The sequence below is a fragment of the Manis pentadactyla genome, chromosome 4 (assembly GCF_030020395.1).
Source record: "Manis pentadactyla isolate mManPen7 chromosome 4, mManPen7.hap1, whole genome shotgun sequence".
In the NCBI taxonomy this organism is placed as follows: Eukaryota; Metazoa; Chordata; class Mammalia; order Pholidota; family Manidae; genus Manis; species Manis pentadactyla.
In genome coordinates, this window is record NC_080022.1 from 159,545,484 (window position 1) to 159,566,742 (window position 21,259).

General features: G+C 42.5%; 1 protein-coding gene across 12 annotated transcripts in view; it reads right to left on the reverse strand.

The window, feature by feature from the left end:
• MSI2 (musashi RNA binding protein 2) overlaps positions 1 to 8,834 on the reverse strand; it is a 376,280-nt gene extending 367,446 nt beyond the window's left edge. For 6 of the 12 annotated variants that reach the window (XM_036879857.2, XM_036879854.2, XM_057501320.1 and 3 more), the window contains exons 1-5: positions 8,692 to 8,831; positions 8,358 to 8,398; positions 7,953 to 8,034; positions 7,161 to 7,245; positions 3,339 to 3,380 (exon numbers count right to left, since the gene is read on the reverse strand). In XM_036879857.2, the coding sequence (XP_036735752.1) occupies positions 3,339 to 3,380; positions 7,161 to 7,245; positions 7,953 to 8,034; positions 8,358 to 8,398; positions 8,692 to 8,753 (312 nt within the window). In that variant the 5' untranslated portion in view covers positions 8,754 to 8,831. Of the gene's footprint in view, positions 1 to 3,338; positions 3,381 to 7,160; positions 7,246 to 7,952; positions 8,035 to 8,357; positions 8,399 to 8,691 lie in introns of all 12 variants that reach the window. The other 6 variants (XR_005023616.2, XM_036879852.2, XM_036879855.2 and 3 more) reach the window with 3 other exon arrangements.
• Positions 8,835 to 21,259: the final 12,425 nt, after the last annotated feature.

Below are 21,259 nucleotides of genomic sequence, written 5' to 3' on the forward strand. Positions count from 1 at the left end.
AAGCTCCATTATACTTCACTTGAGATGTGAACATTTACATCGCAAAGGGGGATAAATGAACCGCAGGATTCAAAACCTTCCTTCGGTCGCTCATTAAAATTCTGGTCAAAACAGATTTTTATTTATATGATACATTAAAGAATATTATGACAGTACTAATAGGAAATCTGCTCTTCACTGTCACGGAGTTTCTTTCATATACTAAGTTATAGTTTCTTCCCACTAGTCTTGTTTTAACACCTCCGTGGAGTATTTCTCTGGCGAGTGTTAGCAAGGAGGAACAGCCAGAAAGCAGAGAAATGAATTTTAACTGACACACATGCTGACCTATCATTACAAACTCCTTGCACAGTCCACAGGGGGGTAGGACCTGAACGCACACACAGGTGCACTGAGACCCTAACACATACACAGAAGTTTTACCAAAGGAAGATAACCAGTAAGTAAGAAGGGCTTGATTTAAAGTTCTAAACTCCTGCCAGCCTGGTTTTGGCCTCCAACACTAACTTCATTCTGAAATTCCCGTGGCCAGGCTCAAAATCTACCAGAAAACTGTTGACAAGCAAGGCGCTTTCTCTCTGCCCTGGTCCAATGCCCCACCACCACCAACACCCCAGCTGCTTCTCTGGAGTTGAGCAAGCCCAGGACCATCTGAAAGGATGCCCTGAGGGTCGAATGGAGAGACACTACGGGACAGTGTCACACAGCAGGACGACATCACAGGGGTTGGACCAATCACCCAACCATGGAACTCCACAGTCCTGAGACACTGGCTGGAGTCACTCCTCACAGCCTGATGACTGCTCTGAGCTGCCTGCTCTTCCGTAAGAGAAGGGGGGGTACCCCTCCGTCCACACACAGGACAGCACGCTGGCACATGGCCCAGCTCTGGGGCCGGGGTACCTGGGCTGTCCCTTATACCACTTCTCAACCCCCTTGTTCCTCAGTTTCCTCACAAAACAGAGAGAACACTAATTTTCACTTCATAGGGCAGAAGCGAAGAGTGAGTGAGTCAATACATGTAATATCCCTAACGATGGAGCCTGGCATGTAAGTTCAATTAATATCATTATCATCATTCCCAGACCTCTCACAAGACAAGTGTGAGGGCCTGACAAAAATAACAATAAAAACATCAGGTAACACATACAGTATTACAATGAGCCAGGTCTTTTTTAAGCACTTTACCTTTATTAATTTCTTTAATCTGCAAAAAAACTTGATGAGATGGGGAAATTGAGGTTCAGGGAAGTTAAATGATTTGCCCAAACTCACACAGCTAATGAGCGGTACGGCCAGGATCCAAACCCAGGCTGCTGAGCTTGAAAATAACAATATAGTGATCAAGCCAATAATAATAATGGTGGGGGTGATGATAATGAGTTATAAGGCCCTCACCCTGGCCAGGCTCTTTTATTCTTCAAAACAACCTTCTGAGGGAGCCACCCTTATCACTCCTGTTTTACAGGTGAGCAAACTGAGACTGGGAGAAGGTGATTTGCTCACTGTCGCAGGACCTGAGACTCCGACGGAGTTAATGGATAGGAAAGTCCTTTGGAAAGTGTGTCATAAAAAGTAAGGTGTTAAGAAACCCCTAGAATCCCATGGAAAGATGCCCTAATCCAACCAGTTCAATGTTAGGCTCACATCTAGAAGTCTGACAATCCAACTGAAATGTTCCAGCCTCTGGGTTGGGGATGGCGGGGTCAGGGAGGGAAGGTGCACACTTTGACACGTTCAAGAAATACTGTGCCTCGTTTTCAAGTTCAACAGATCACTGAAAAACCAAATGCCAGAGTATATTAAAATGAAATATTGCCTTCCTGATTTAAAATTTAAAAAAATAGTTTTGGGGGAAGGGGCAGGCAAGCAAGGGGGAAGAGAAAACAGGTCAAACCCATGCATGATTTGACCAAGTCAGGGATTTTTCCAGTTTCCTCTAGGGTAATCTGATCCTAGTTCTGGGTGATCAAATGACTAACCTGGAAATTTGAAGATTCACACTTATGGAAGAAACAGCACTTCTTCCAAAACCAGGAAATACTGCTAATTCTGGAAGCCTTCTGAAATGTCAAGGATCACACACAGTTTGGAAAGCAACCTTTAAACAGTTAAGACAGTCCCAAAATTTGTGCTCAGCACAGGAATCATCTAACCTCTTTGGTTCATTAATTCCTATTATGTGCTTCAGCATTAGAAAAAAATGCCTTAAGAAAGTATTTCGTTATGTTTACTTAAAAGATTTATATTTCCTTCAAAGAAATAAAGAAGGAAAGAATTGCATGGCAGGCTCCAGCCCTGAGATTCCCAAAACATCACCCACAAATGCCAACTTTTTCTTCATTAATGTGCAAAACCATTCCTCCCTTTACACAATGAAAAGCTTCCACTTCTGGGAGACCATGCTTAGAGAAACAAACTGAATTTGCTAAAGCCACAGCCCATTTTTCCCTTTATGACTTAAAACCAAAAGCTGCACCTTCTCCCCTTTCCCTAGAAGCGTGCCAACAACACAAGATGCAGAAAAAGTCTTTCTTCCAATGTTATATAGGGAAGAAAAGAGTGTAATTGGAAAGCGAACATTTACCAGGTAAGCCATAAGCTCTTTAAATTTCACCTTGGGCTTCATGAAGCTGCATTCTCATACCCACACCTGGCAAGCGCAGTGAAAACTCTGGCAGCTACAACACTTCTGTGGAAGGCCTATCTCAATCCTTTAGGCAAATCTTGTAATGCCACTCCAACAAGGTTACAACATTTCCAGAATGTCTTTGCCCGGATACCGGGGCATAAAGCAGCAGCAATGTTGGTTTCAAGTGTGCCCTGATTTATGCAACCAACCTGAAGTCAGACATTCACTGCTTCCTGCCAGATTTAGGGCTTCAAGGGTCTACGGAGCTGTTTTCCCAAGAAAGCACAAGCTGCTTATTAGAATTCCACTCCTCCCCCAAAACTCTTAAGTTGTAAGGCCTCAAAAGAGTACTCTCCAGGAAACTCCCAACTTTTCCTGATACGATTTCAGCAATGCTTTAAAAATAAGTAGAGTATCTGCATAAATGTTGCAACAGACAGAGCTATGTCCTCTCACTAAGAATCAGCTTGTCCCTGCCCCCTGTTGGATGGTCGGAACCCACCACAGGATGGCTGACTTGCAGACCTGAGGTTATCCCCCAGAGCCCCTTGCCCGGCTTGGACTTTCACAGCCACATACTGATACCCTGAAGGAACCCAAAAAGGCACCAGGTTTCAGCGCTTCATTGCCAATGCTCTGTTTCAAACTTGTAATCTTGGCAACCATCTCTGAGTGCTAAAATCCTGTTACTGATTTTCCTACTTACCTTCGGTTGCGCTCGACGGGGAAATGCAACTTTGGGGTCAATCTGGGAAAAAAAGGGAAAAGCAGGAGTTAACAGCAATACTTTGAAGAGAGAAACAAAATTATGATTAATCACCTAATTATTAATCACTCATTTCTCAGGCTTATAACCCAACTTATAGTAACTTCTTGGGCAACTCATAAGTTCCTTACACTTTGACCCAAACTTCACTTGTCCTTCCCAAAATGTAACAAAGCTAGTCCTTCTGAAATGTCCTATCATGTATTTTTTTTTTGCCCTCCCCTCCCCACCTCTCCTACCATGTACTTTAATATGTGATGCTTTTAAGAAACAAGATCTCATGTGTTCTTATTTAGGTAAGGGCTTCTCTTCCACAGACACTGAATATTAAATGGTACCTGCATCTAATTTGTGATGAGTGGCTGGGAGAAAAAGTGGGAACATTATCATTGAAAAAAAATCCTAACTTGAAAAATAAATGTAGGAATCTTCCAGCAGTAAGTGAATGGATGGTAGTTCTTGTCCCAAATGATAACTAAACAACACAGGTGGGGAAGGGGATTCCAAAACTCTTAAAAGTCAGCAACATCCAAAAAATACCCCATAGACATCAACACAATGCTCTATTATAATTAATTCACTCATTTTAGCAAAAGTAAAGTTACCTGAGATTACTCTATAAAAGGTAGTTTATTCTGTAGTTATGCCTCAAGAGAAAGCTGGTGTTAAAAACCACAGAGCCTGACTTGATTCTTAAAAAAAATTATAATAAAGTAAAAAGAAACACATAAGGTAAATTCACCTGGATTGCAAAAATCATAGGGGATAAAAATCTATGAGGGTGAAAATAATAATAATGAATAAATAAGGCAGAATCTAGTTAACAGTTAGGGTACTCCTCCTACCCTAACCCCAATCGGAAGGGAAAAACATCCTTCATCCCAGATGAGATGCGGGCAGAACACAGGATTCTCAATCAGGGTAAGCGTTAAAACTCAAAACAATACCCACAGAAGCATCTGAACCTAATAAGCTGATACGAGGGAGGAAAAGTTGTTGGGCAGAAAAAATGGGGAAAGAAGTAATAAAAAAAAAAATTCCCATTGTTGGTTTTCATTAATTTCTAAATGTCACCAATCTTCTGGTAAAATTCATCACAGAGAAAGGGGCATGAATATTGCTACAAGTTATTTATTTATAGGCTTTGCCTTTCATATTAAAATTTCCTCTTTTAAAATGTAAATCTGAACCATGTTTTCAGTTCTGCCATGCAGGGGGCGGAGGTGGGAGGGAGCAATGCTTTGGGAAAAAGCAGAGGTGGTGGGGGGCACACCGTAGATAGTTCTTGTTCCCAGACTTAAAATCCCTTAGGACCCCAACTGGGAAGACATACAAAGATTTACCACTTTTATTAAGGCAGTTTAAAGACCTAATAAAAGTCTGCAGCATGTTTTCTACCTTTATATCACCTGAGAAATGAGAGATTATTTTTCAAAAACTACGATAGACAAAAATCTCCGATCTAGGACACTATCCTCTCATCAAGATTAACATTACTGCATCTACAGGTGTATTCAGCACTGACTAAAGCTGTCTACAAGAGAAATACAACAGGTGTGGATTTTCCATGCTGTTGACCAAAAGTAAGGCAGAAACGTCTTTTTATAAACACTATTCATAAAAACAGAGTACTTTTTTTTTTTTAAGCTGACCAGCACACAATTGCAGTAAGTCACCTTGTTGTAGGGTAAAAGGTAAGGGACACGTGGAGGGAGAGGCCAGGAGCTGAAGGGGGTAGGGAGCATAAAAGGAAGTGGAGCACTAAAAACATACATCGACCATTACAAAACTCAAAGCCAATTCAGAATTCCAGTTTCATGGGTTTTGGTAATAGCGTGTTAAAACCACAGTAAGAGTTCCTCCGTGTGCTGTGTTTACATACTGAGATCTCGAAAAGAGAGAACAGGTCAAGGTAAGTATGGCAAATCCCAACCTTTTGCACGTCCCCGTCAACTATTTTTTTTAAACGAACAAAAAAGAATACTACCCAAAATTAAAACATAAGTTAGTTAGGTACAGCTCTACTTACTGTAGCTACAAATCCTCTAGGAAAGACTAGGGTACTATTTTGGATGTGAATGGCCGTTACCTAAACAAAGCTTTTAAGGTAACGGCCTCTCGTTTCCATGTCAATAAACCAACCGCTTCTGCCTCCTGCACTGAACGTTGAAACAAAGTCAAAAGCTAGGTTACACTAATAATAGTGACCGAAACAAGTCTACAAACAATGTTGGGGGGGTGGGGGGAAACTACAGTCTTTGCCCCTGATACTGAGGGATATGACCCACCAGCCACCAAAAATAAACAAATACTGTTTCTCCTACCCAGGGTGGGGAGAATGGGTGGATAATAAATTCCTGAATTCGTCTTGAAATATTTGCCTCTTAAATTTTACTAACTTTTAGAAATGTCTAGCCAAAATGTCAAGGAGAAAAAAATTTTTTCAGACACCCATTATCACCCTACAAATGATCATCCCTCAAATTAAATTCCCTAAAAGTACATAAAGGCTGGCTGCAAGCTATGACAAATCCAGTATAATTAAGAAAGCAACTTCGATCGCGGTAAGGTCTTTTTGGGGGGAATAAGGGGCATGCACCTGACCTCTGATTAGAGAAAGAGGGTGTATTTACAACATCAGTTCAAGTGCAGCCAGGTTTTTCTTTTCTTCTCTTCCACTTAATGTTAAAGCCAAAAGTGGCTTGAGTGATCACCTTGTTTCACTCCTTTATTTTACAGAAGAGGAAACTGAGGCCCAGAGCTTGCCCACGCTGGAACTAGAACCTGATCCCTTGCCTTGTCCCACTACCCCACCGCAGAGAAGTGGACTCCCATGCAGTCCAGCAGTGCAGCCCAGTGTAACCTCAGGGCCCCTGTTTTGTCGGATGTGTAAAAACCGTGGAGAAAGGCTGGGAGACAGAAGGGAAGGAGGGCGAGCCACAAAGCCAACACAGGGGTCTAAATAAAATGCCGTAACTGCCCCCCAATTAAATGCATTATTATATACTGATACTCTTTCTTCCCTTACTCTTTTGACGTCTACGTAGAGACTTTAAAATCTTCTAATGCTATAAAACACTGGACTTTAAAATCTTCTAATGCTATAAAAGTACCCATACTCAAAATAAAGGATCTGAGAAAGAAATGGAAAAAAAAATCACTTCGAAAACCAGGGGCTTATCAGCCTTAGATTGAGGCTCCACAGCAACCTCCCTCTGGAGTCACGCCCGGATGCCCTGCTTGGCTCTAGGAGGTCTCCTTCCCTTCTCACAAGCATTCCAAATCCCAAGTGCCCCCAACAGGAACCTGTTGCCTGGACCTGTGATTAGCGCCCCCTTGCCTCCTCCCCACCCCGTCCCCCTGGGCCCTGAAGCAGGCTATGCCTTCTAATAGCCAACTCCCTCAGCCACAGTTGGTAATGCCTGCTGTGCTCGGCTGACAAAGAAAAGTTGCCTTTGCTCTGCGGTGGAGTTTCCTCGCAGTGTCCCTTGGCCGGGAAGATAGCCTCTCCTCAAGGCGACCCCTTCCCCCAAGTGTGCCTTGGCAGCATCTGGAGCTGCAGTGGGACAGGCTCTGAAAAAGCAAACCCCAAACCCAGCCACTGCAGCAAACTTTACAGCCAACTCGCAAGCTCTGCCCAAAAGTGCCCAGTTCTCAGCACAGAAGCAAAAGAAGGCACTGTCCCTTTAAATCGGGCTGTCAAGGCTCAGATCAGTCCTCAAAGGGGGCAAACAACGACGACGACGACGAAGAGAAACCTACCGTCTTGGAATCTAACTCATGGTGGGGCTGACCTAATACTTTATCTACACTTGCTGGGTCTGCGAACGTGACGAAACCGAAGCCTCTGAAATGAGACAAAGAAGGAGAAAAACAAACAAGAAAATGTGACACCACTGAGAGCAACAAGGAGTGAGCCCTCCTGCAGAATGGAGAGCAAAAGTTGCCCCCGCACACCCCCCTCTCCCGCCTGCCCTCCCCCAAATCCCATCCAGTTCCCACACAGCCCTTCACCTCGCAAGAAAACACACCAAGGTTTCTAGGGGAAGTGGGGGGGGGGGCAGGGCGGGTGGAGGTAACTTGGAAAATGCTGGTGTCTCCACTCTTTCGCCACCTCAGTTTCCTCTCCTCCTCCTCCCTTCCCTTCCTTAACGCTTTGTTTTATTCCGAAGAAAACCCGGCACTGAGAAGAGATTCATCCAGCTTTCTAAGAGGGGCTTAAGAGTTTGGGGAGCTGGCAGTGTAGGGGAAAGCATACATTGAAAAAATACAACACTGTGGAAAGTGACTGAAGCTGAATGTCATTCTAAACAGGAGAGAAAGAAGAGACGGGAAAATGACCTAAAGCGGGGAGATGGGCATCTTTTTTTCCAGAGTTCAGCCTCAATTGACACCACCTTTGGGGTTATGGGGGACGGTGGAACAGAGCGACGTTCGAAACCAGCCACATGCCTGAGCCCCATTCTAAATCCGCTTAGCTACTTCCGAAGACACATCCAAAAATAACACAAACTTTTCTAAAATAAAGACAAAATCCAGAAGGGAATGGTTTACCTGGAGCGTTTCGTAGTGGGATCTCTCATGACCATACATTCTCTAATTTCTCCAAATTTGCTAAAATAGTCTCTAAGGCTATCTGTAGAGAGAGAAAGAGAAAGATATGGGGGGGGGGAGAAGGTGTGGAAAAAAAAAGCAATGCAAATTTTGATCAAGGACAAAAACCAAAAGTAGTTTTCTGTTGTTATTCTGTTTTGTTTTTGCATTTTTTGCACACGCGGGGGAAATTCAGCAACAGAGGTCGCGTAGAGGGCTCAGAAAGGATTTGCTATTAAAAAAAATAACCTTGCACAGGAGAAGTGGGGAGCCAATGGCGGGGGGGGGCACCTACACCGGGATAACAAAGAGCAATAAAGAAGCCAAGAAGGGGGGGACCCAGGCGTCCCCCCCTCCCTCCCTTACCTGGTGAGGTCTGCCAGCTCAGTCCACCGATAAACATTTTACTAGAGGGAGAAAACATAACAGAAGTGAGCACCGATGTCAGATCGGCCATTTTGACGTGTAACTTACAAAAGCTAAAAGGAAAGCGGGGGGGAGCGAGCGAGCGAGAGCCGGGAGGTGGGGTGGGGGAGAAGGTGTCGGCGAAATGCAATCCAAAGGTGTGTAACTTCCAAGGGGGGGGCGCACGGGAGGGGCGGGGGGGCGCGGGAGATGCCCGGCTCCGCGCACCGCCGTCCCCGCCGCTGCAAGGAGAGCGAGCCCGAGGCGGCGCGGTGGGCAGCAGCTGGAAACTTACCCGGGGTCGTGCTGGGAGTCGTTGGCGCTGCCCGAGGTGCCTTGGCTCCCATTTGCCTCCATAACTGAGCCCCCCCGCCCCCCCACCCCCAAGAAACCGAGCCCCACAGCGACCGGAGCGGAGCGGCGGCCGGCTCCGAGCCCCGAGATCTCCCGCTCCCTCCTGCCCCTCCTCCTCCCCCCCGCCCGGGCTCCTCCGAATCTCTCTGCGAGCGGCGGCGCCGGGGCAGCGGAGAGAGCCGTCACACGTGGGCTCGGCGGAGCTCAGCCCCGCGGCGCGCACACCCCCCGTCCCCGCCCCCCCGGCCCATCCCCACCTCTCCCCCTCCCCTCCCCACCCCCATCTCCTCCTCCTCCTCCCCCGCCTCCCCGGCGCACGTGGGGCGGAGTTCTAGAACGTCGTGTAACCAATGCCGGTGACGTCACGCACCCGGTGCGGCCCCCGCCTGGCCGCTCGCGCACAGTCGGCCCCCCGCGGCCGGACCCGCGGGGGCGGTGCGCGAGCTCGGCGGCTGAGGGACCCCGCCTCCTGGCTGGCGGGGCGAGGGGGCACGCACCCCGACTTCCCTGGATCACATGGGCTGCGGGGGGCGGGTGGATCGGGGGAGGGGTAGGCGCGGGGAGCTCGCCACCGCGCTCCGCTCGGGCACAGGAGAAGCCGCCCCCCACCCCTTCTAGTTCGGCCTCTCCATTCAAGTTCGTCCGCCCCGGCCGCCGGGATCCGGGGATGGCTACCGCCGCCCGCCCGGCTCTGTGCTCTTTTTCCAGCCACCGCGCAGAAATTTAGGTCAAGGACGTCGGGATCAAACCCAAACCCTGGCTCTCCTCGACGGCCTCCGAGACCCCCCAGGATCGGGGGGCTTCAGGATTTCGGAGACCTTCCCGCACAAACACCAGCTTCAAGTTTTATTTTCCTTTCGCGCTGCAAGTTCTCTCTGGCTCTCGCTCCACACCGGCACGTCTTGCGCCGCTCCCCGCCCTTCCCCGGCAGAGGTACGAATCCGTGCCCGGGAAAGGTTATTTTGGAACTTTGAGAAACTGACGCGATTCCAGTGGTGAGAAATTGCTGAAGAAAGGGTTTCCGCGTTAATCATACAGTGTTTAAAAATATAATAAAATAGGTTTATAGGAGTCAAGGTCAAATGATGGGGGTTCAAAACAAATTTTTGTGTATAGTGAGAAATAGTTTTGGAACGTCTGTGGAAAGACTGGGAAAGGTGGTTATTTCGGGAAACCCCTCCCTGACCCTCCGTTATATATTTTTACTATTTATATGCTGAGATAATGAAATGCATGAGATTGAAATAACCCAAGACCACCCACCCCGCAACCCTTCCAATCTGAAGAGGTAGCTGGGTAGCAGAAGGCTTCAGACGCGCCAACCCCCGCCACCTAATGAGCAGTTGACGCCCCACAGGCCCAAACACATAGTAGGTAACTGATTTCATCCTTTCTCGCACTGAAAACTCCAAAACACGACGTTTGTAGTTTCCCAGACGCATCCCACACTTCTCCAACAGATTTCAGGCTGGCTAAATTCAGGCTGGATTCATTTTATGGGGTCTTTAAAACAATAAGGATAATTTTATCCTTAATTTATTACAGTAAGTTGAGTTAATATGGCATGAGGGGCAACATAAAGCTGTGGTTCATCAAATACTCAAGATTAATGTTAGGCATGAATTAATGTCCAATTAACACTTTTCCATTAATTTTCATAGGATTAGGACACAATGGAATACACTCAACACCAAAACTGAACTGAAGCCACTGTGGGTCTTGGAAAAGTTGACTATTTGGAAAATCCCAATACCAGCCAAACCGTTGGGTGACCTGATTCTTAATCTCTGTCTCCTAAATTGGGATAATTCCTCCCTGTCAGGTATTGATGGGGTGTGGGGAGGGATTGAAGTGAACAATTATAAAAAATCCCCTTTTCTTTCTTGAAAACCTATATGAGTTGTGCTAATTATCAATCATCACTTAACACGATTTTTAGCAAGCTCTTTAAACTATAAACCCAAGCATGTTCTGTCACTCCAAGCTGATTCCCAAATCATTTGGGGTCTCTTCTGTTGAAGAGCCAGTTGTTATTATAATAGTTGTTTATTATGACTAATATCAATAACAAAATGCAGACAACAGCGCTAATTGGATTTTGTTGAGGTTTTCACCCTAGAACCACAGACTATCCGAGGTAGAAAGGCCTTTCCTGATCCAACCCCTTCGTTTCACATCAGAGCCCTAGAGAAACCAAGTTCACCAGGCTGCACCCTACCCCCCACCCCCAAGTCAGTTCCTAACAGGGCCTCCGGCCATCAGTCCCATGCCCTGTGGCTCTGCTGCATGCAGATTTATTTTGTCCTTCACCAGGTGAGAGTGGAGTGCCCTTGTCTCATGTAGCCCCACACAGCTGACACAGAACGGAATTAAAATCCTGTGAGGGGCTAGCACTGCAATGATAAAGTCAGTGTCTGAGAGAGATCTAGATGGTAAATAATGACTACAGAGTTTTAATTTATTTTTAAGTTATATGCAGTAACATTTCCTCTTTTGGTCTATAATTTTATGAGTTTGGACAAAGGCATAGAGTCAAGTTAACTACCACCATAACCAAGATGCAGAACGGTTTCATTGTCCCAAAAAATTCACTCTTGCTGCCCCTCTGCACTTTGTTATTTGTAATGGTGTATTGTTACTCTTCATTTCTTTTCCAAGTCACTCACTCAATATAGCCCCTGGGTGAGGAGAATTCCAGCAGCACCATGTCAGTCCCACACCCTCTTAAAGTCTTCACAGTCCAGGACTCTGTTGCATACTCCCTTCTTGCAATTCCTCTTGGCATCCTTAGAAGCCCACGTTTTCCTTGTTTTCCTGCTTCCTCTCCAGCCATTTCTTCTCTCTTTGCTATGACTCTTCCTCCTTTCCTTATCCTTTAAATATTGGTGTTCATTCTCTTCCTCCCACTACACAACCTCCCTGGAAGAGCTCCTGTGAAGGATGAGTTTAATACCACCTACATGCTGATGCCACTCAAATGAGAATCTCCAGCCTGACCTTGTCACAGAGCTCCAGGCTCTGGTTAATTTCCTGTTCAACATCTGGAGCCTTCCTAAAGCTTGCCCCAAACTCAACACGTCCAAAACCACAAACATGGTCTTTTCCCTTAAATCTGAACCTCTTCTAAGGTTCCCTCTGTCAGTCAACAGGACCCCAGCATTCCTAGAGATAAGGTTGACCCCTCTCCAGGTTTATACCTTCCCATGTGAAATCCAATCATGAAGGGCTGTGGGTTTCACTTCCTAAAAATCTCAAATTCACCTTTTCTTCGACTGCATCCAGATCTCCCACTTGAACCCCTGCAATAGCCTACTGAACATTCTTCCTACACCCCTTCTTACCACATTAATGTACCTGGAAAGCTTTCCCTGACCTCTCTGAACAGGTTGAATCCCCCTTTATATGCACCGTTATTCTGCCAGGATGTCCTTTCTGTACCTTACCCTGTGTGATTTATTATGAACTTTACTGTTCAACCCCCTACCCGCACCCCGTCCTGACAGCTCCCATACATTTCTGCTCTCCATGTATTAGCACAGTGCCTATTGGGGCATGGTTGATACTCAATAAATATTTGTTGAATGAATGAAATAATAAATGAATGACAGTTAGCAACTAATTTCATTGCAGGATTTTTATCCATGTCCATTAGTCAAATTGGCTGCAATTTTTTCTTCTATTGCCTTTGGTTATACTGGCCTCATAAAATGAATTGGTCCTTCTTTTTCCATTTTCTGGAACAGTATGTATAAAATTGGAATTATGTGTACTTTGAATGTTTGGGAGAACTTGCTGGTGAAATGTCTGGGTCTGGAATAAACATTTCTTAGGTTGATTTTTAATTACTAATTCCATTTCTTTAATGGCTATGCATCTTTTTATGTTTTATATTCTTGAGTCAGTTTTTACACATTATATTTTTCAAGGAAATTAGCCATAGCATCTAGGTTTCCAAATTCATTAACAAAATGCTGTTTATAATTTTCTTTTAGTACACTTTAATCTCTGTTGCACCTATCCGTCATGTCCATTTTTTTATTCCAAATAGTGTATCTGTATCTTCTCTTCTCTGGATCACCTTTTCCTTTGGGTAACACTATTTTTCTGTCTCATTAATTTTTTTATGTATTATTACATATCTTATATTCTGAAGAATATTATATTATTATATTCTTCAGAATGTATACCATATAAAAGGATATATATTAAATATTATTAATATTTATCTTATGTCATTTTCTACTGTTCTTTTGGGATTTATTTGGTTGGCTTTTAAAAAATTTCTTGAATTGGTGGCTTAAGTAACTAATTTTCTAACTACTGTTTTCTGATTTTAACATTTAAGGCTAAGAATTTCACACTGGGTACCACTCAAACTACATTCCTCAGGATGTTTCTTTCATAATTGATTTATTATCATCCCAGGCAAAGAATATTTAGGTTTCAAATATGATTTATTTGGTTCGTGTATATTTTCATATTTCTAAACATAAGTTTTTATTTTGATTTGTAGTTATTTATGTCTAACTTAACTGAATTAGGGTTAGAGAAGGTGGTCTATATGAAGCAGATTCTTCATTTCTTGAGACTTGCTTTGGTAAATGGTCAATTTTATTTTTATAAATATTCTGTGGTTTTGAAAAGAAGGTATATGCCTTAATTGTAAGTGTAGCATTTTCTGTGGTTCTGTTAAATCAAGCTTATTAATTATGTTATCCAGATTTTCTATAGCCTTACTAATATTTTATCTGCTTGACCTATCACTTTTTATAGCAGTTCATTAAAATCTCCTTATATAACTGATTTTGCCAATTTATCCTATAAATCTCTCAAATTTTGCTCTCAATATTTTAAATGTGATATGGCACATCAACAAGGGCTGTTAAAATCCACTATGACTGCATTTTTCTATTTTTTACATTTTCTCTCTCTTTTTGCTTTATGTATTTTGTGGCTATTTTACTATATGCATACAAGCTTAGATTTCCTGTTTTCCCAGTGAATTGTTTCTTTAATATATGCACAGATGATCTTTAACCCTAGTACTTTTTGCTTAAAATCTGCTTTGCTTGCAATAAATATTAGCACTTGCCTGGCATATCTTTTTTAATCCTTTTACTTTCAACCTTTTTACATCAAAATTTTAAATGAGCCTCTTAAAAATAGCATATGGCTAGATCTTATTCATTTATTTATTTGGTTGACTACTAAATTTTGTCCATTTACATTTAATGTGATTGGTGATATTTTTATTAATGAACTATAGGACCCAAAAATATATAATCATGATCTCTGGCATAAATATATTGCTGTCATGGAGTATATTCATAGCCTTGTTTTATTTTTTGATATTATGAACACTTGTAAATCTACTATTCAAATCAAAGAGCACCAATACAAAGCAATGTCTTACAAATACCTATGCGTCCTATCTGTTCCCCTGTCTGAAGTAACCACCAATCTTATATTGTATTTATTACTCTTTTCCTTTTTAAAGTTTTATCAAAATTTTTATCACTTGTTTTAAATTTTTATGAAAATTTTCTATTATATTTTTTACTCAATGTGGTATTATTAAGATTTAACTAGATTGTTGTATCTGGTTGTAATGCATTCTTTTTCATAGCTGTGTACTATTCCTTTGTGTGCCTGTGCCACCAATTACTTCTTCCATTCTCCTCTCATAGGCCTTTGAGTTGTTCCAAATTTTTGCTGTTAGGAGCAGTGCTGTAATGAACATTCTTGTCTTCTGTTGTTTGTGGGCAAGAATTTCTTTGGAGTGATTACTGGTCATAAGGTATGTGAGTGCAAAACTTTACAAGATAATGCTAAGCTGTTTTCCAAAGTGCTTGTCCAATTTGTGCTCCCAGTAATGTAAGAGCCTGTTGATCCATTGATCTCTAACATCTTGGAATTTATGTCTTCAGTCTCATTTTGCACCTTTTATTTATTATGCTTTCTCTAAGACTTTTGTTTATTTCCTTTCTTCTCTTCATTGATCAAGAATTCTTTGTTCTCCTTTCCTTTTTATTAATTTAGAAGTTAAAAGTTCTATTTCTATTCTTTTAGTGATTACTTTGCAATGTTTAACATGTACACTTGATCCAACCTCCCTAAAACATACAATAAGCTAAGAATGATTTAACTTCAGCTTCCTCCCTTTTATGCTATTGTTGCTTGTTACTTTAGACCCACCTGGTTTTTATACCCCTAAATTTAATCACTATTTTATTTTTATACAGTCATTGTTTAAATTTTGTTCACCTTTGTTTCTAGCATACTATTTTTTTCTAGGTACCAGCACTTTTCCTTGAAGCATACCCTTAAGTAGTTCTTTCAGGGAGGCTGCATGAGTGACATGTTTTCTCCATTAATATAAAATTGTCTTATTTCACTGTCATTCTTGACTGATGATTTCTCTGGATGTAGAGTTCTAGATTGAAAGTTATTTTGCCCTCAGTACTTTTTTGAATATGTCATGTCTTCTTGTTCATCATTGAAACATTTGCTGTCAGTCTAAATGTCATTCCTTTGTAGGGAATTCTGTCTTTTTCTTCTGGTTTCAAGATTTTTCTCTTTGTCTTTTGCTTCCCACAGTCTTATCATGCTGTGTTCAGGTCTGAATTTCTTCTTATTTGCCTGGCTCAAGATTCATTGTACAGCAAATTAAAACCAAAATGAGATACCACCTCATTTTATGCTAAAGTTTATTAGTGAACTTTAGGACACAAAATTTAGGATGCCCAACATCCAAAAGACAAACAACAACAAATGTTGGTGAGGCTGTGGAGAAAGGGGAACCCTCCTACACTGCTGGTGGGAATGTAAATTAGTTCAACCATTATGGAAAGCAGTATGGAGGTTCCTCAAAATGCTCAAAATAGAAATACCATTTGACCCAGGAATTACACTCCTAGGAATTTACCCTAAGAATCCCAGATTCAAAAAGACAGATGCACCCCTATGTTTATTGCAGCACTATTTACAATAACCAAGAAATGGAAGCAACCTAAGTGTCCATCAGTAGATGAATGGATAAAGAAGATGTGGTACATATACACAATGGAATATTATTCAGCCATAAGAAGAAAACAAATCCTACCATTTGCAACAACATGGATGGAGCTAGAGGGTATTATGCTCAGTGAAATAAGCCAGGCGGAGAAAGACAAGTATCAAATGATCTCACTCATCTGTGGAGTATAACAACAAAGCAAAAACTGAAGGAACAAAACAGCAGCAGACACACAGAACCTAAGAATGGACTAACAGTTACCAAATGAAAAGGGACTGGGAAGGGTGGGAGGGAAGCAAGGGGTAAGGGGATTAAGAGGTAATACAACTAGCACACATAATGGGGGGGGCACAGGGAGGGCAGTATAGCACAGAGAAGACAAGTAGTGGCATTATGGCATCTTACTATGCTGATGGACAGTGACTGTAATGGGGTATGTGGTGGGGACTTGATAATGGGGGGAATCTAGTAACCACTATGTTGCTCACATGATTGTATATTAATGATACCATAATTTTAAAAATTGTGAGAAAAAAAAAGATTCATTTTACATGCAGAAGCCTCAGGATTCTTGGTTTTCATCAAATCTGGAAAGCTTTCAGCCATCATCTATATAAATCCTGTCTCCCTTGCATTCTCTCTGTTCTCTCCTGGTACTTGTATGAGGTGTATAATGCACCTTCTCCTTCTATGCAACATAAACATACTCCAAACCTGACTTAGATTTTCTCTTTGTCTCTCTGTGCTGCTTCCTAGGCGATTCCCTCAGATCCATTTGTAATTGTTGTTTCTTTAGCTATGTCTAATCTGCTGTGTAACTCATCCAGAGCTTTTCATTTCAATGACTGCATGTTATTTCTAGAAGTTTTATTTAGTTCTCTTTCAAATCTACCTTTAAAAAACTGTATTTTTTTTTAATTTTCTCATGGGTTCAAATGTTCTTTTAGATCTTTCATACATTTAAATTTACTTTGTGGTCCATCTGATAGCCCTGTTACCTGGAGTTCTTGGAACTCTTGTATCTCAGTTCTGGTGGATCATATATCCATGTTTGTTTTGTCATTGTCAATATTTTTATCTTCATTGTTCAGCTATGGGGTTCCCGGACCGTACATAAGGTAAATTCCAGCCCCAAATTTACATGAAGGCTGGGTTGTCATCCCAAATTCTCAGTGAGGACTTTTTTCTCCACTTTCAACTCTTGCCAGGACAGTCAAGTTTTCTTGTCTCCACGTACCAGTGAGGAGATTTTTGTCCGGTAAAGTATTTCTGCAATGATTCATCCTTTTGAAGGTTCCAGCTTTATGTGGGGATCTCAGTTCCATCTCCCCACTTTTAACAGGCCCAAACCACAGTCTCCTTCCCATTTAGATGCTCAAACTTGAGACTTTTGAGTCCAGAAAACCTGTTCGAGACCAGCTCACCTCTGCTTCCTTGCCCACTGCACTATCATCTCCTTCTGGCTTCTGGATCTGGGGGCCTTTCTTTACTGTCCCATTAGCTCATTTCAATGGGTATTTATTAGTGGGAGGAGTTTCAAGTTATTTAGTGTGCCATGTTGTCAAAAATGGAACTCACTTCCATTTAATTTTTAATGTCTTCCATTTTATGGTTTTAATATCTTCCACTTGAAATGCATTTTTTTTCTCAGAGTACTGTAGCATGTAAGATTTCTGAATAATTTTTCTTCTGAATAATCTTTTATGGGTGAGGCAGCTTTGGAATTATCTCAAATGAGGTAAACAGAAGCCAAGGTGGCCATACATTATAATCACCTGGAAACTTTAAAAAATATTGATGCTTCTTACTACACTGATGGACAGTGGCTGCAGTGGGGGTGGGGGGAAACTTGATAATATGGGTGAATGTAGTACCACAATGTTGCTCATATGAAACCTTCATAAGATTGTATATCAATGATACCTTAATAAAAAAAAAATTGATGCTTGGTTTCACCCACAAGATTTTGATTTAACTGGTCTGGGGGACAGTCTGGGCATTAGCCTTCTTAAAAATTTACCAAGTGATTCTAAAATGCAGCCAAAGCTGAACACAGTTATTTTTTAAATGTACTGATGAAAACAAATCATAATGATCCCTGGGCTCCACCCAGAATGTCTTATTTATTTTGCCTGGGGAGGGCCCCAGGCATCCTATACTTTGAAAGTTTTCCTGAGGATTGTAGAAGGGTTGAGAACCAGTGATTTACCTGGCCCCTCCAATCAGAGGGGAGGAGTGCAAATGACTTTTGAGGTAAGAAGCATGAGAAATAATCTAGTCCAGCAGTTCCTATTATCTGCATAAAAGTCCGTTGGACTCCCAGGGGCCTGTTAAATTATAGATTCCAGAGACTGTGATCAGGTAGATTTAATGTGAGGCCAGAGAGTCTTTCTTTCTCCAGAGGACTGTGATGGGCAACCAAGTTTGGTAACCACTCGGCTAGCCCATCTTGGGTTACAAAGGAGGAATCCATCCCTGAGAGATATGTTTTTTCTCAAAGTCGTGGAGATGATTCAGAATGTCCATTTCATCCATTTCTAAACTCCTACTGCTTTTAGATGATCTTGGCCATTTTAAAGAGGCAGATTGGATTTCTGTGCAGTGATTCAGGAATGTGAGGTTTTCTGTTTTGCTTTGTGTGTGGATGACATAGCAGAGGGGGGAAAAATGGCCTGCTGCCTTTCATGTGGAGTCTTAACTAGTAGCTCAGTGACCTTGAGCTGATCTGTCAATCCCAGTAAAGCCTTCAGATGATTGCTACCCTGGCCTATGCCTTGACTGCAACTTCATGAGTAGCCTTGAGCCAGAATCACTCAGCTAAGCCACTCCCAACTCCTGACCCTCAGATACCCATGTGATAGTAAATACTTGTTGTCTGAAGTTACTAAATTGGGGTAATTTGTTATCCAGAATGGAGAACTAATACAGAGGTATTTTAAAATGTGCTGAAATAGAACTGCTTACTTTACAGGTTTGCAACAGGATTTGTATGCTAACATTTATTGACTTTTTTATTTAAACTCTGGCCAAATGAACTGCATATTAGATATAAAGCAGTGATTGCATGTTATTAATGTTATCAGATTGCAATACATTTCATGTTCAATTACCTAAAATTGCTCTTTCTGGAGCATCACTTTGCTCATCTTCGTATCCCCACTGCACACTTATAAAAGGTCACTGTCAAGGTGTAAAAGTATATATATGATTTAAATGTCTTGACTTAGTTACTAACAACTGGGAGTTGTTTTCAAATTAGAAAAGCAAGATTAATTTAAACTTGCTCTTTTTCACACAAGGCTCTTGGTTTACTTCTTGGTATTGCATTTCACTGCCAAGCCAAGAGCCTCTCTAAAGAGTCCGTTCACTTTACCTATCCCCCATAGTCTTGCAAGCCTTACTCTTAAGAACAGACATGGCAAGACTTGGCACCAGAAAAAGCAGACCATCTTTTTACAGAAGATATTTCATAAAATGAATTTTTATTCATGAAAATTCCTCCAAGTATAAATTCCATGTCTGAAAGTAATGGGCCCTTTATATTTTCCTTAAATAAATAAATAGCTTCTTTCTTCAAGAATTATGACTTCTGAGCATGCTATTAAATTCAGGGCCAGTTTGTTTTCTTCCAAGAAATAGAAAATAAGCATGTGCATACAGATCCTAGGTTGGTTCTTCTATATATGTGTAATGTGGGAAAACCAACATATCTTTCTAACAGTCAAAACTGCAGGTATAAAATATCTGGAAAGCAACATGAAAAAGGTAGAGGGTGTGAGACTGACAGTGAAATTATATTTTTCAAACACTCTGCTGATCTAACATACAAATATCTTATGTGTAATTTATTTACTCCTAACATTATCTGATACGTTTAGTGACATAAAGGTCTGCTTTATTTAAATGATGGAGAAAATGTGTTCTATTTGGTTCTTTCTTTTCCAAAAGTGGGGAGGGAAGGGAAATGCAAAAAGCTCCTGACAGCAGGGGAAAGTGGTTAGCCAAAATTTTTATTTTTTTCCTTTCCATTTCACGTTGAAGACAGCTAGAAACAGTATGTGGTTAATGAGTCTTGCTCCTTTTTGTCCCTTGTCCCTTCCTCTTTCCTCGTCTCCAACTCAAAAGTGTCACACGCACCCACAGCAAATGCCACCTAACAAGTCTGGCTGAGTAAGAACAGCTCAGACTCCTGATGAATATCAATACCGTGTACCGAATGACCAGGGCCAAGGATCTTTCTAGTTGTGGTAGGGACAGGGAGAGGACATCTTTATCCTTCAGGAGTTGCAAGAGGTAGAGAGTAGCTTGGGTGTGAAGCTGGCTACAGTCTCTCCGGATGGCAGCTTCCTGTGAGAGACACCCTGCGCCATCCTGGGGAGCCATCCCAGCTTCCCTATGGGACTGTGGTATGTTAGACACAAGAGGTAAGCCTCAAGAATGAAACAGAAGGTCACCATTCTCATTAAAAATATCCCAGGGCTGCTCTCCCATGTACCTTAAAGCTGTTTCACTGCTGTTTGTCATTCTGTCATCATTATTATTATACATGTAGGTAAATATTTTATTAAACGTTTTCACTGCTTGGCAGTTAGGGAGCCCTTCGCCTCCCAGGCCTGGCTGCAGCCCAGCACTGCCTGGGAGGGGGGCAGAGGAGGGGGCTACTTGAATACTGGATGGTGGTAATAGAGTCGCAAAACCTGGAAACCATTTTCTCCTCCGGCCCCTCAGGCTCAGTCTTCCATTTCTTCTTTTTTAATCAGTTACCAACTTAGTCTTGATGAAAGGTGCTGGGCCCCCAGAAGAAAATGGCTACACCTTTTAACTCCACCTGGAAATGGTTGACATGGTGCCACCATCACCTTCCCTTACACCTTTACACCCACTTGGGGACTTAACCCATCCCCACTATGACCTGCCCTGACAAACAGAAATCTAAATGTCACAGCTGGAAATAAGCAGGGTCCCTCCACCCCATGCCCCCTGACACACTCTATAAGTCACATATGTGAACTCCACACATTCTCATAGTCTTTGCTATCGCCTCGCCTCCGAGCCCCCCAGCTTGCCAATTTGCCAGCAACAAGCCCTTCTCTCAGCCCACAAAACCACCCACTACTTTGAACCAGCTCTGGGTCCACTGCTTCAAAATTCCTCACTTTTTACTACTTACGCGGTATTGGAGGCGGCCAGCGCAGCAGTAGGTAGCATGCTGTAGTGCCATCCCACCACGTCTTTGGGTCTTCAGGAGGCCAGCTGGGCAAGATCTATTTCCCTGTGAGAAATTCGAACTTGGGAGGACCGTTGCCGCGACGCCCTCTACTGGTGGACGGAGGGAACGCCTACTCACACCATGAATTTCAGTTCCCTCTGCTGGCCCAAGAAAGGTGAAGCTGTCTCTGGTCTCAGGGTCCCAGATTCCGGAGTCCAGGGCCCTGCTATTAAAGTCTGAGACCCAAACCCCACGAATTCACAGGTTTTCTGAATTTGAAACCCA